The sequence below is a fragment of the Magnolia sinica genome, chromosome 16 (assembly GCF_029962835.1).
Source record: "Magnolia sinica isolate HGM2019 chromosome 16, MsV1, whole genome shotgun sequence".
NCBI classification, from domain to species: domain Eukaryota; kingdom Viridiplantae; phylum Streptophyta; class Magnoliopsida; order Magnoliales; family Magnoliaceae; genus Magnolia; species Magnolia sinica.
Genome location: NC_080588.1, coordinates 27,709,979 through 27,726,191, shown reverse-complemented (window position 1 = coordinate 27,726,191; position 16,213 = coordinate 27,709,979). Strand labels below are relative to the sequence as shown.

At 44.6% G+C, this 16,213-nt stretch overlaps 1 protein-coding gene across 1 annotated transcript in view; it reads right to left on the bottom strand.

The window, feature by feature from the left end:
* LOC131229548 (cyclic nucleotide-gated ion channel 2) overlaps nucleotides 1–15,608 on the bottom strand; it is a 35,779-nt gene extending 20,171 nt beyond the window's left edge. The window contains exons 1-3 of the mRNA XM_058225538.1: nucleotides 15,407–15,608; nucleotides 14,678–15,308; nucleotides 6,859–7,074 (exon numbers count right to left, since the gene is read on the bottom strand). Of these exons, the coding sequence (XP_058081521.1) occupies nucleotides 6,859–7,074; nucleotides 14,678–15,308; nucleotides 15,407–15,447 (888 nt within the window). The 5' untranslated portion in view covers nucleotides 15,448–15,608. The remainder of the gene's footprint in view (nucleotides 1–6,858; nucleotides 7,075–14,677; nucleotides 15,309–15,406) is intronic.
* Nucleotides 15,609–16,213: the final 605 nt, after the last annotated feature.

The following is a 16,213-nucleotide window of genomic DNA, read 5'->3' as shown; positions in this document are numbered from 1 at the left end:
CAATCACCTACAACCGGTTGGACCTGCAACAATTCTATTATGCCTTTAGAACAATGGTTTCCAACTTTGCTGGGGTTATGGGTTAATTTACAGCCGGTTGCAGCTGGTCCAATCTCATTACCCTAGGGTTTGCACAACCTTAAGATGAATGGATACATTAGGACCTGAATCCTCTACAACCTGTTTCAGGAATTGATGTAGAGCGGTTCACGGACAATTTCATGGCCAAGATGGATTAGAAAAGGCCCGGTCGACGATAGAAGTGATCTGGACCGTCGGACCTTAGATCGGGAGTATCTCACAATCCGGAATGAGTTATCCGGCGTAAAATATATGATTTTGGGGTAGAACTAGCTACTTTAGCCAACCAACCCCACTATGCCCAGTTGCGCAAGCCGGATTTGCGAAATACCCCTAGATCGACGGTCGTTTCCCTGTTTTAATTTCGTTTTTACTATAAATAGTAAGTTTTAGTTTGATTATAACTCTTCATCCGTCGGGCTTTAGGAGTTGCGTCCAACGTGAAAAGAGCTTAGAATAATTAGGAGAACGGTTTGGTGAAGCCAAATAGGACACTTACTATTTTTGGCCGAAAACCTTGCGCACTAGTAGACATCATGACCGTCTATAAATAGTAAGTTTACTATTTATAGTAAGTTGCGAATTCTAGGAGTTTTAGTTGTAGTTTGATTCTGATTTCTTTCCCATTGCTTGGTACCCCTATTTAAAGGGTTGTGAGCTCGTTTTTATTAATTCATTAATCAATTTTGAATTTATTAGAATTTATTTCTATTTTCTGCTTCCTTTCCTTGTGGATTCGAGAAGTCTCTGTGAGGAGTCCAGAGAAGTTCCGTGGATTCGGAATAGTTATCCTCTTGAGGAAGACAGTGCTCGACCTCACGTCCTTCCCTGCATCAATTTGGTATCAAAGCGAGGATTCCCCTCGGGCCAATGGCAAACAATGAAGGTATGAATCAAAATCTTGTGGACGGTGATCCAAGGATTCGTTATCTTTCGAAAAGAATGGAAGCTTTCTACTGGGAGAGTCAGTTGACTATGCAAGGGCTGCAGGTAACCCTCGACCATCTTGCGAATGCGCTACTTCCGCCCCGAGCCCTAGGCGGTGCTCCACCACCTATGGTTGCTCCACCACCCGTGGTTGCTGTACGACACAACCCCGATTTTCGTAGAGCACTACCAGTGGCAAACCGTAGGGCTACACCAGATGATTCAAGTTCTAATGACGAGGACCTTAATGAAGGTTTTGCCCGACGACCAATCCATGGAGGCGATCATCTAGATCGTGCTGAAAGAGACTATCGAGGTAAGGTTGAACTTCCTAGTTTTAATGGTTTATTACGTATAGAAGATTTTCTCGATTGGCTAGCCGAAGTAGAGAGATATTTTGATTATATGGACGTGCCAGATCATAAAAGGGTAAAATTGGTAGCGTTTAAATTAAAATCTGGTGCTTCTGCATGGTGGGAACAATTACAACTCTCACGAGCCTGTCAGAACAAGGCGCCCATCTCATCATGGCCACGGATGAGACGTCTTCTTCGATCACGATTTCTCCCCAGTGATTATGAACAGATATTATTCCAGCAATATCAAAATTGCCAATAAGGAAATCGAACCGTCACAGATTACACTGAAGAATTCCAGCGGTTGGCTACACGAAACGATCTGTCAGAATCTGAGTCACAGAAGGTGGCACGATTTATAGGTGAGTTGCGACCGACAATTCAGGACTGAGTTCAGATATACCCAGTGGGGACCGTGGATGAAGCAATTCAATTGGCAGGTAGAGCAGAAACACAACTTGCAAGAGCTCCTGCTCATCCCTATCCTCCAACTTGACCCCTCCTGACAGGTCCCACGCAGGATCCAGTGCTGGCACGAGGAAAAGATCCAGTAGGAGAACGTCTTCAACCTCCTACAACTGCAAACCGTGATATAGGGAGCAGACCTCAACGTGTAGCAACCACAACAGCGGGCCCGATTAAGATTCCAAATCCTTATGCTCGGCCAAGGTTGAACAATTGTTACCACTGTGGCCAACCAGGCCACTTATCAAACACTTGTCCTCAACGTCCCACAACACACTTGACTATAAACAAAGGGGACATTGAAGATGAGACTGTAGAAGAAGACCATGGCTTTAATGAACATGAATAAACCACTGAAGAAATAGTAAGTGGCAATGAAGTGACGAGCGAGGATCATAGCGAATTTCTAGTTGTGAGGCGATTACTATATGCCCCACGAAAGGAATTATATCCACAGCGACACAATATATTTCATACTCGGTGCACTATCAACGGAAAGGTCTGTGATGTGATCATAGACAGTGGTAGTAGCGAGAACATTGTCTCAAGAGTGATGGTGGACAAGTTGCAGCTACCAACGACGAAACATCCTTCCTCATACTCAATTAACTGGATAAAAAAGGTGAATGAGACCAAGGTAACTGAACAATGCATGGTCTCAATGCACTATCTCATTTTCAATTGACAAAAATTATAAGGATCAAATACTTTGTGACATGGTTGACATGGAAGCTTGCTATATGCTACTTGGTCGACCCTGGCAGTCGGACCGTGATGCGACCCATCGAGGACGAAACAATGTCTACATATTCGTCAAGGATAGTCGAAAAATAATCCTTGCCCCTATGGTACCAGAGAACTACCCTGAAGCCTCTAAAGTGGAGAGGAGTTCCCTTTTGACCATTTGGGATTTCATGGAGGAATCCAAGGAAATCGGCTAGGTATACGCCGTAATGGTGAAGGGCGAGGAAGAGGACCCCTCAAACATCCCTCCAAGTTTAAGACTGTTGCTAAATGAATTCAAAGGAGTCTGGCTTGAGGATTTACCTGATAGATTGCCCACCATGAGGGATATCCAACATCATATAGTCCTTGTCCCTGGGGCTAACCTGCCCAACCGCCCTCATTATCAGATGAGTCCGAAGGAGTGTGAGATACTTCAGGGGCAAGTGGAAGAATTGATCCGTAAGGGTCTCTTGAGAGAGAGCATGAGCCCATGTGACGTATCAACATTATTAACAAAATTACCATCAAATATCGGTTCCCAATACCACGGTTGGACGACATACTTGATATGTTAGAAGGGGCTAAGGTGTTCTCTAAACTAGATCTAAGGAGCGGGTACCATCAGATTCGTATCCGACCCGGTGATGAGTGGAAAACAGCATTCAAAACCAAGGGTTGTATGAGTAGCTGGTCATGCCCTTCGGCTTATCGAATGCACTAAGTACTTTTATGCGTTTGATAAATCAAGTTCTAAAACCGTTCACTGGCCGATTTGTGGTAGTATTTGATATAAAGTCAGGATGAGGTAGAGCACAGGAAACATCTCAGGCAGGTGCTGCAGGTCCTACAAATTAACAAGTTGTACTTCAACTTGAAGAAGTGCAGTTTTTTAACTGACAACCTGTTGTTTCTATGATTTGTTGTGATGTCTACAGGCATCCATGTGGACGATGAAAAGGTGCGAGCTATTACGGAACGGCCAATCCCGATAAACATTCATGAGGTGAGGAGTTTTCACGGGTTGGCGATTTTCTATCTTCGATTTGTGCGATATTTTAGCACCATAGTCGCGCCTATAACAGATTGCATGAAAAAAGGACCGTTCCAGTGGACCGATAAAGCTAACAATTTCATGAGATCAAGTATCGTTTGTCTACAACACCAGTCTTAGTGCTTCCTAATTTCGACAAATTGTTTGAGGTTGAGTGTGACGCTTCATACGTCGGAATTGGAGTATTATCACAGGAAGGCAGGCCGGTAGCCTTCTAAAGTGAGAAGCTCAGCGAAGCCCGAAAGAAGTGGTCGACTTATGAGCTTGAATTGTACACAGTTGTTCAGGCGCTGCGACATTGGCGGCATTATCTGATTCAAAGAGAGTTTGTTCTGTACACTGATCATCAAGCATTAAAATTTATTAATAGTCAGACTAACGTGAATCGCGTGCATGCTAGATGGGCTATATTTTTACAAAAATTCATGTTCGTTCTGAAGCACAAGTCAGTGCAGCAGAACAAGGTGGCTAATGTACTTAGCCGTCGTGCATCACTACTTGTTACGATGAGTAATGAGGTGGTCGGCTTCGACTGTCTCAAGGAGCTGTATGCCGAGGATGAGGACTTCAAAGATTCTTTGATGAAATGCTAAGAAGGTCACTCCAGTGACCTTCATATACAGGACGATTTTCTCTTCAAAGGGAATCGATTGTGCATTGCCCAAAGTTCTCTAAGGGAGCAGATTATTCAGGAGCTACATGGAGGTGGCCTCGGTGGACACCTTGGGCGAGACAAGACGCGAACTCTTGTGGAAGAGCAGTATTACTGGCCGCAATTAGTACGTAATGTGGGAAAAGCCGTACAACGTTATCATGTTTGTCAGACCTCCAAGGGGCAATCTCAGAATACGGGCCTCCACACCCTGTTACCTATACTTGACGATCCTTGGGAGGATTTATCAATGGACTTCATGCTTGGTCTCCTACGAACACAATGCGGCATGGATTCGGTATTCGTGGTGGTAGATTGTTTCTCCAAGATGACGCACTTTATCCCATGCAAGAAGACCCTCGATGCGATACACGTGGCGAATCTATTCTTCAGGGAGGTCGTACGGCTCATGGGGTCCCCAAGACCATTACTTCTGATTGTGACGCGAAGTTCATTAGCCACTTTTGGCGGACTTTGTGGACTTGATTCGATACACGACTTCAATTCAGCAGTGCTTACCACCCACAGACTGATGGGCAGACCGAAGTTGTGAATTGCACATTGGGAAACCTCCTTCGCTGTATTTCAGGAGAAAAACCGAAGTAGTGAGATTTGACCTTGTCTCAAGCAGAGTTTGCATTCAACAATATGGTGAACCGCTCGACAGGGAAATCACCGTTTCGGATTATCTACGGACGAGTGCCTCGTCACACACTTGACTTGGTCCCTCTTCCCAAGCACCTAAGTACGAGCATTGCAGCAGAACATATGGCAGACAAGATCATGGGCATCCATGCGAAAGTGTAGACCAAGCTACATGCCTCGAACGAGAAGTACAAGGAACAAGCGGACAAGCACTGGCGACAAAAAGTGTTCGAGGTGGGCGATCGCGTTATGGTCCATCTGAGCAAAAAGAGATTTCCGACCGGGACGTACAACAAGTTGAAAAATAAGAAGATTGGACCCGTCCCAATCATTCGAAAGATCAATGACAACGCTTATATTGTTGATCTTCCAGATGACATGGCGATCTCACAGACTTTCAACGTCGCGGACCTAACCGAATATCATGAACCAGAGCAGGACGAGAACTTGAGGATGAGTTCTTTTGAAGTGGAGGGGACTGATGTAGAGCGGGTCGCGAATAGTTTCATAGCCAAGATGGATCAGAAAAGGCTCGGTCGACGACGGAAGTGATCCGGACCGTTGGACCTTAGATCGGGCGTATCTCACAATCCGGAATGAGTTATCGGGCGTAAAATATATGATTTTGGGGTAGAACGAGCTACTTTAGCCAACCAACCCCGCTACGCCGGGTTGTACAAGCCGGATTTGCGAAATACCCCTAGATCGATGGTCGTTTCCCTGTTTTAATTTCGTTTTTACTATAAATAGTAAGTTTTAGTTTGATTATAACTCTTCATCCGTCTGGCTTTAGGAGTTGCGTCCAACGTGAAAAGAGCTTAGAATAATTAGGAGAACGGTTTGGTGAAGCCAAATAGGACACTTACTATTTTTGGCCAAAAACCTTGCGCACTAGTAGACATCATGGCCGTCTATAAATAGTAAGTCGTGAATTCTAGTAGTTATAGTTGTAGTTTGATTCTGATTTCTTTCCCATTGCTTGGTACCCCTATTTAAAGGGTTGTGAACTCGTTTTTATTCATTCATTAATTAATTTCGAATTTATTAGAATTTATTTCTATTTTCTGCTTTCTTCCCTCGTGGATTCGAGAAGTCTCTGAGGAGTCCAGAGAAGTTTCGTGGATTTGGAATAGCTATCCTCTTGAGGAAGACGGTGCTCGACCTCACGTCCTTCCCTGCGTCAGGAATAGCATGTGACAACTGTAGTTCCATAGGCCCAACATGATATAATATGTGTATGGCATCCACTCAGTACATTAGTTGCAACACATCGCATTAGGACATGAGACAAAAGACTCTGGTGGGCTGCACCACAGGGAATTGTCGGATGGGGACTTGGGGACATCTACCATAGAAACCATGTTGAGGCCATCATGTTTTTATATGCCATCCAACATGTTCATGATGTGAGCCTCACGAAGATGAAGAAACATCTAAATATCACCCCGATTTATTTAAAACTCAGGTGGACCACAAAGAGGTATGGAAGCTTGTTTTTCTAATGTACAATGAACATGAGGTGTTTCAATTGATGGGCGGAGAGGATGTTACACACATCATTTTGGGCTCTATAGAATTCGGGTGTTGGTCGCACTTCCAGCCAGATATCTTGCATTGTATTTTGAAAGCAGATGATCATCCACCAATGTGCCAATATGTCATGTGCGCACAATACTAACGGGTGTGATAGTTGGATTCCAATCCGTAGATCGCCTGGCACAAGGCCACTCCACTCATCACATGGGCAACCTCATGGGCAAACAAGAGACATCTCAATTCCACCAAAAGCCAATATCTTATTCAAGATACCCATGCGGCCACCTGATGAGTGGTTGGCCACATTTTTTTTTTCCAGCTAGTAGGGCCCAACTTTCGCATTTGAGATAGGTTGCTATCAGTGGTAAGTGATCATCACCCACTAATCTACGTTAAAATGGAATTTGAGATGTACTTACATGTGATGCGATGAAATAGGCGATGAGATTAAGGGCAAAACCCCACCAGATGGTCCCGAAAATGTAACCTGTAACCTTCTGCATCTGCTTCATCAGGCAAATGCTGTGGTAGACTTTGGGCAGGAATTGGAACAAGAAGATTAGTAGAAGAATAGTCATTATCAGCTTAATCTCCTCTTGCCTAATCAATTTTGGCACGATCAACCAGAAAACCACCTGCACCTCAAAAGAAATACAACACGAAGAAATCAAAATCCATTCACCAAACTAAAGTTGCAGGTTAGCTTAACATACATGAGACATCCCATGGGCCAAATGGGTCATGTTACTTTGGCACCCCAACCGTTCCAGAGGTGGGCCCCCCACCATGATGTGATCATCTAGTAAATGAAAAATAGGCAGTCCATTCATGAAATGGGAGAAAACATTGTCAGGACTGATTTAAACCGTTCATTCATTGTTTCTGTACTTGATGGCCCGCCAGACCAGTGGATTGATTGATGAGTCAGGTTATCTTCAGCAGGGGCCGGGTGTGAGCGTGTTCAAAAAATAATAATAATAATAATAAAAGGAAAAAGGCCGCAGTTTCAAGCAGTGTGATAATTATAGTTAGGTCTTTTAAAAATCTCCGAAAATTTTAAAATATTGCTTATTGCTATATTAACTTGAAATAGTATAACCACTAAGGACGTTGTTATATAAATGTACATTTAAATTTTAAATTTATTTAAAAATTCACAATGAATATTTTTATTTTGGTGGGAATTTTCCTGAAAATGTCAGAGGGTTCTTATCCTTGCCTCGTTCATAGACTTTGTGGAGTGATTTTCAATACGAGGTCTGGGGTTGGAAAACCCATAGGTTGTGAAATCCCACTATGTCATGTGTACATGGGTGCGTGTGTTAAGAAAAAAAAAAAAAAAAAAGTTTGCCGTAGAAATCAAGGGATGGCTGATGATCTGATCAAGGTAGAGGTTGGGTTTGCATGTGCACGACATCCAACCTCTTCAACAGGTGGACGGGACATCCAAGTCGTACAAAACATGGCCCACACTATGAAGATCAGCTTCCCTGAAAATCATGGCGATCCAGTAATTGGGTGGGCCACATTGTCCAACTATCAATGCTGTGGCCAAATGGCCCCACCAATAATCAAAGTGGGCCATTGGATAAAAGGAATCCACCAGGGATTGCACATTCCCAAGTACCCTGATTTATGATCTTAACCATTCAAAACGAAGGCCCGAAATCGGATAATCATTTTCACTCGTCCCCTTTTCTTGTGTGGCTGTGATCATCCAAATCATGGTTATTTTGGTATCAATGTTCAATCTACCACCGTAACGGTTGATCAAATGTGGCCCCAAAACAGTGACATAACGGGTATCTGCTGAGATTGGAGGCCGTCACCCTCTCTCCATTGTTACAGTCGCATTGGTACACGTGAACGAGAGGAAACATAGGGTGCTGTTGTTAGCCTTTGTTCCTGCCAACTTGTCACACGTACAGGAAATCTGAGCCACACGGTTGTCTTTCTCTTCATGAAAGTTACGTTGCAAGAAAATCGGAGCAGTAAAATCATCATGTGATCCTTTCCATCAAAATCAATGAATGACGGACAATATGTCCCAGTCTTTAGGTTGGCCCACCTAAGAAGTGGACAAATCTGATTATCAGGCCAGGGGATCTTAATCATGGGGATGAAGTTTTCCAAGGTTTGCCAAGCAAACTGCACGCCGGAAAGAAAGAATGGGAAGCGGAAGCGGATTGGCTGGTCTACCGCACACCACCGATGTGGCTGCTGTGTTGACGTCACCAAGTTCTGTGGGTCCCATCATGAGGTATGAGTTATATCCAAACCGTCCGTCCACTTGGTGAGATTGTATTAATGCTTGATCCGAAAAATAAGACATATCCAAAAATCAAGTGGACCACACATTAAAAAATAGTGGAGGATTGAACGCCTCCCATTGAAACCCTTTTGGTGGTCACGGAAATTTTGGATCAATATGATATGATATTTGTTTTTCTTATCTTCATCAAGGTCTGTGTGATCTTATGAATAGATTGGATGGAAAATAAACGTTACGGTGGGCCCTACTAATGTTTTAACGGTGAGAATCATGGTCCCCACTGCTATTTGTAGTGTGGTCCACATGATCCTTGGAAATTACTCATTTTTGGGATCAATATATTAAAAGATCTTTCCAAGTGGATGAACAGGGTAGATATGATAAATACATCATTTCGGGGCCATATAACTTTGATCTCCTTTAAACCGTTCGTACAACTTAGCTCGAGGAGCGTCAGCGCTCGTCTTGAATGCCCATAGTTGAAACATCTTGGGCCATCACGTAGCTATTTTACACTTCGATATACCTCATTTTCTGGACGCGGATTGCGTCCTACCCCCGCCCGGACAAATATCCGTTCGGGCAGGGCTCTGTGGGGCCCACCGTGATGTGGCTTATCCACGCCCTTCCTCGCTTTTCTCATATCATTTTAAGTATTATCTAAAAAATGAAGTAGGTCCATAATTCCAGTGGACCGCACCAAAGAAAGCTGCAGTGATAATGACACCACCAATTGAAAACTTTCTAAGGGCCGCCGTGATGTTTTTTTTACCATCCAACCTACTTATAAGGTCATGTAGACGTGGATGAAGTGAAAACACAAATATCAGCCTGATCCGAAAGTTCTCAAGCTCCCAAGAAGTTTTTAATGATGTACGTTCAATCCCCACTTTGTGGTCCTCTTAAGACTTGTACCTACCTTATTTTTAGGATAATATCTTAAAATTATCTGAGAAAAATGGTTAACGGCGTAGATAAAACACCTACATCAAGATGGACCCCACAGAGCCCTGCCAGGACGGATATTTGTCCAGGCAGGGGTAGGACGCAATCAGCGTCCGGTAAGCTTTCATGCTGACGGCGGCACATGATCATCTTTGGACGCGGATTGGCTGGTGTACCTAACATCAGCTATACGTACTGACGTCAGTTATGTGAGTCTGATCATGAGGTATGTGTTATATCCAACCGTCCATCTTTTTCTTTTTTTATTTTTATTTTACACACGCACACGTGCCCCCACACGCTCACGCTAGTGGAATTTCACCACCTATGGATACTCGAACCCTTTAGTGGGTGTTAAAACTCCTATGAGTCTAGGACCCGAGGAAGAGTAAGGATTCCAAACCGACCATCTCGTCTTAATGCTTGAGACGAAAAATAGGACAGATATAACTATCAAGTTAACCACAAATGTCTACCATTGAAATCTTTTTTGGTCACGGAAATTTGTTTTATCTCTTCATATAGGTCGTTGTGACCTTACGACCATATTGGATGGAAAATAAACGTTACGGTGGTCTGCTTCTATTTGTGGTGTGGTCCAGATAATCTTTAGATATGATTCAAATTTTTTGTATAATTCTCTAAAATGATCTCTAAAAATAGATGAACGGTGTGGATATAATAAATACATCACTGTGGAGGCCACGTAACTTTGATCTCCTTTGAACCGTTCGTACAACTCGGAGCTCGAGGAGCGTCAGTGGTCGTCCTCGCACGACACGTACCTACAGCAGCTATATAGCTGGTGTGCGGTACACCAGCCAATCCGCTTCCATCATTTATCCGCGAAAAAAGATCTTTGGGGCCCACCAAGTTGTATATGTGAAATCTGATCGGTCCACCAGCTGTGATTTTTCATAATATGACTTAGGGCCAAAAATCAGTAAAATAGACACATCAGGTGGGCCGGATGCCAATCATAGGTTTGTCAGTGAGGCTACCATGGTGCGTATATTTCATCAAAGCCATTCAGCAGGTGGGACTCATCAGAATGAAGGGAACAATACATAAACTAGCCTGATCTAAAACTTAGCTGCAGCACCACGCATATAAATTTACATTTTTCCCATTGGTATAATCCCATATGAGATTTTTATGGGCCGAAATTTTATACGGATGGTGAGCAAAAAGATTATAACTTGGTAGACGGACTGGATTTCATGGTAGGTAGAGAGCTAGATACCGTGTAAGACTGTTATAGATACAACCGGTTACCTGGCGGACTAGGTACCACAATCTGTGGTGCCGTACGATCTTTCCCCCGTCGACATGCCTCTTTGCTCACGTGACTTAAAATGAGCTCTCAAAACGGATGGACAGTGTGGATTTCTCGTAAAAATCACGGTGGAGCCCACCTAGCATTCCAGCACAGGAACTTCCTGCGAAAGGCTTTGGCAGGAAATCCGCGTCCAAAGATAAGTCCCGTTCTAAAAAAATAAGGTCGATCAATTGCATAGGTGGGCCGAACCTATATCTTAAACCAAGACCGTTAATTGTACTCTACATAGCCAACATGATGAGTGGAACAGCATAATTTTCGTGCCAGGTCTTCATTTGGGTCTGGGCGCAACGTTTTCATGATACTGACGTACTACCCAAGTGGCACAGCACGCTCGCATGAGAGATAATTGGAGTAATTTCAAGCAGCTCAGAATGGTGTGGCCCACCAAATTATGTTTTGGGTAAACATAGGGGTGCAGGTGATGGACGGATTGGACTTTACAACACTGTTCAATGGATCCCACACATCTGAGCGTTGTACTTGTTGCCCACAACAGGTGGTGCAGACAGGGGTGCAACTCCGGCCAGTTGGGTCAGTTGGTTGAGGGTCAATCTGAACCCAACCCAACTTCAAGAAGACCCAACCACCAGCCCAGGCCAACCCAAATAGCAACCCGACAGCTCCTAACCCCAAGTCATATAAACCCAACCCTCCAGCCCGACCTGACTCAAATACACCAGATAATTCCCAATTTGAATTCGTCGGGTTTGGCATTTTTTTTGGCGTTTTTCAATCTGAGAAAATTTTTGGCTTTTTTCAATCTGGCAACCTGAGGACCTTGACAGCCTGACCTCACCCAACTCGGATGCGGATTGCGTCCTAACCCCGGCCGTCTTTAGCCACGAACAGGCAGTTCTATGGGCGGGCCCACTGTGATTTATCGGTTTATCCACGCCGTCCATTCCTCCTCTCGGATCATTTTAAGGTAAAGGCTCAAAAATGAGACAGTTCCAATGCTCAACTGGCCACACCATAGATTAATCTTGCATTTAATGCTTTGTCATTTCATGCAACCCAAACTTATTATTTGGTGTGGTCCACTTGAACGTTATATTTGAATCATTTTTGTGCACGTATCTTATAAAAATACAAGAGGATGGATGGACGGCGTGGATAAACCGATACATCACAGTGGGCCTGCCCACAGAACTGCCCGTTTGGGGCTAGGGGGGAGGGAAGCAATCGGGGCCCGCCCAACTCGGGTTGGGTCAGTCAGGGTCGGATAGACCCAACCCAAGTTGCAGCCAGTGCGGAATACTCCAGTCCTCACAGAGGTTTACTAGCCACACACGCAGCTTTAACGTGGACCACATATGACAACCTGGCAATTGTGTCCTAATGCTAGAGAATCTTCAAGTTGGGGTCTAACGTAAGATCTATCACACTAATAGAATTATTCAAACCATATAAAGGTTAGCCATCCAAGCGTATGGTTAAAAATTGTTGACAAATTGCTTATTTGTAATCCTTATATTTAGGTCCATGTGAGATGTGAAACTTCTTCATTTTTAGCAAAAGTATATATTTCAATGAGTTTATTATAATTATATTGTTAAATATCAAATCTGTACACTCGTTACGGATGTAACGATTTGAGAGCTTGTAAACAAAGGTAAATGAGCCACAAGCCAGCGACATGCCAGAAGGATTGTTTAAGAAGTCTAATTTTAGATGATAACTCAGCAACAATGAATTCTTCAATTTAATCGGTTTAGTTTGTTTTAATGTTTGACACACGTACCATATCTAAGCACTCGTATGAAACGTGTTAGACAGTCAAGTATCAGATAACTCCCGAGCCAGAAGAATGGATGCTGTACCCGATGGCATGCTTTCGAGTTTGGGCATGATTTGATGTGGACTGCAAGGTGGCCCAGCACCATGTAGCTCAGTGGTGTTGGAGGCGGGGATTTTTTTATTGGGCTACGTAACACAAAGATGGCAGCTATGCAAGGTAGGTTTGAACGTTGTCAGCCTATTAGATGGACTTGGTTGAGTGCTGGCCTGTCTGACCTAGCTCCCACGTCCCATCAAATCCCTTAGGGTCTGTTTGGCCGGGCAAATCCCATGGTATCAGGTGGGTGTCAGTGGATTGTTGGGAATATCATGGGATGGACTAATCCCGGACCGTAACGGACGGTGTGTTTGGGGTCCGTGGGATGTAGGCGGTGATGCAACGAGTTATAAGGGGCAGCACATGGTCCAGATTGGGATGACTCACGCGAATGATAGTCTGCTTATTAAACACGCGTGTGGATTCCCATCTATACGAATATGCATGTGTTATTATAGAAGATGTCTTTCCATCTGGTTGGGAACTCATCATGCGGTTCAGATTGTATTACAACTAAACTGACGGTTCTACCTTTTCTTAAGACTATCCAATTGCTTTATATGCTGTGGCCCACCTGACCTATGAAATGGCCTTATTTTCAGGCCAGAAGATCCAAGTATTATAGACTATCAAATGGAAAACTCAGATCTCTTACACGTTCCCATATCTCTCACGTATTCTCACGTATGCTATGTGTTGATGGTTGGTTCCCCACGCGCACGTGGAATAGAAACCCTGACACGTAAGCGTGCTAGAATGCATTGGCATGGATTAGAATCCCTCCCCCGAAGACTCTCCCTCGGTTGATTCCGTGGGATTGCACCGTACCGGGGGATATAGCCCAACCCAAACAAGGACGCGGGGGATGGACGGGTGGGATATTGCAATCCCATTTCTGGTAATACTATGGGATTTACCCGGCCAAACAGGCCCTTATGTGGCAGGATTGTCCCTCATGATGCAGGATTTGATGGGATATCAACCACAAGCCATTGCCACCGCAGGACCAAAGAGCTTTCAACCGTACTCTTTGAGTCATTTCTGACAGTAGCAAGCGTTTAATCAAAGTAGCCATTCTTTTCAACACTAATATCCTGGAATTAACTTCTGTGAAAAAAAAAATGCAAAAAGAGTGGACTTCTTTATCTTTTAAAATGGCATATGGTCCACTCAAATTCCCGGTGTCTCATCCAGCAATCAACTCCAATTTCTAAAACTAATGAATATGGCATGGCCCAGTTACCTTTCTCATTATTTAAGTCCATTGATTTGTGGTGTTTGAAATTTTCAGTGGTCAGTTTCAGGCATGGACAATGATGGTCAGGCTCAAAGGAAAGTTTGTTGCTGTTTCAGGTATGGACATCGATAATTGGGCTCAAATGAAAGTTTCTTGCTGATGCTGGTCTTAGAAGATCCAGTTATCATTGGACCATCTCTAGCAGATGGACGGCCATTTTCCACCGACCGTACAACAACAGTGTACGTCAGGTCTGTAAATCAACTAGCCGACGTATGGACTGAAAGTCGATCAATGCACGAGTGATTTTCGGTTCTCACCGGGAAGAGACTGAACAGACTACTCACGTCACAAGTGCCAACTTGCCACACATGCACGAGATCTGGACCATGTATCAGATGGTGCTCTAAGTGAACACGCTTCATCCCAAAATCCGGGACGGTGGGTAAGGCATATACATTGAATACTGAGCCTTTATGATATTCACTCTAGCCGCCCGTTTACTGTCCTGATATATTTGTCCGGACCCACCTAACAACTGGCCAGGATCTCTCCCACGTGAGCCAAGCTTGCACATGCAATGATTTTTCAATATATAATTTGCTAACCTGAGGTACGGGTAGAATGACGAAGGCGTCGAACCAAAAGCCCTTGATGGACCGTACGTAGTGCAAGGCGATCTCCTGCGCATCCCACACGAGCTTCCCACACCCCACCACGAGCGACTCCCTCGATACGTACGCCAGCCGGAACTGGAGCCACACATGGAACAGGTGCACGGCATCTGTCAGCGTGCGTAGAGCAGTGACGATCGCAGCCAGTCCACCGTCCATGTAGAGGCAAGGCGCCCCGCCCAGTCCGATCGAGAGCGAGTAGAAGAACAACGGATCAATGGCCAGCGACACGCCACGCGCGAGCAGCAACGCGCGGTTCCACCTCTGGACGGGCATGCTGCGTGGATCCAGCACCCGGCCGAAGATCCACCATGATGAAAATGGGCCGGTAGTGTTGGTGGCCCGGTGGGCCCCCTGACCACTACCACGACGGCCCTGAATCGGGATCAACGAAGATCCTGCGTCCGCCTCCCATTCCGGCGAGTGTGATCGGTCGCAGCTCGTCGAGTGGAAGGCGGGTACGCCTGCTTGAGTGCATGCGTAGCACTCGATTGCGGGAGTCTCATCGTCGTTGTGGGCATCCCTATCGGAGAGGATCCTCCAGTGCCGGAATATTCCGAAGCACCTGCAAATAAAAGCAATTAAAATAAGGAAATTGAACAAAAATGCTAAAGAAATTTTGATATTTATGACTATTTTGCCCTTTTGGGAATTGGGATTAACCTTGAGAGGAAGTGGAGGGAGAACTTGGGGAGTGAGGGCATTTTGGGCAAAAGGGAATCATGGGAAATTGAGATAAAATAGCTATTCGGAGAGAGAGAGGGAGAGAATGAAAATGAGGAGAGGTGAGGACCGAATTTAAGAGAGAAGAGAAGAGAAGAGTGTGGTAGGCATGAGAGAGAGATTGGAAGTGAGCGCAACCCCAGTCTTCATTTTTCGCGCACGATTTAGAGATGGTGGTGACTCTTCAACCGCATAAGTAGCATAGTTGCGCTGCAATCCAGTTGGTACTTGGGCTGAGTCAGCTTTGGATGGTGCATAACAGTACGTCACAGCTGTACTTTTTACCGTTCATTTGGTATAAATTAATTGGATGGTTAGGATTCCCAGAGCAGTGTGGCTTTAGAGATGTGCTCAGCGGACAGGAGAGTCAACAGCTTTGATGGCATGGATGGCTATACATCAACGTTGGATGAGTCATCATCATTTCCAAAACGGTGGTGAACTGACATGGAGGTTAGCTCAGGTGCGGTGTCATAAGTGACGTGTCATGTTGCATATGGAGAGGTGTGTCGCGATCGCAAGGACGAACGTACACTTAGGAGAACGTGTAAACGAAAACGCTTCTAAGGTGGTAGAAAATTATTTGGTACTCCAGCAGAGATTCAAGGTTCATGCATGCGTCCGGAAGCGGATTGCATGCTGACACTCAGTGGACGGTGCTTTCTGGGCCCTAGCATGATGAATGTGTTCTATCCACTTCGTCAATCCATTTTTCTATCTCTTTATAGCATGGTCCCAAAAATAAAC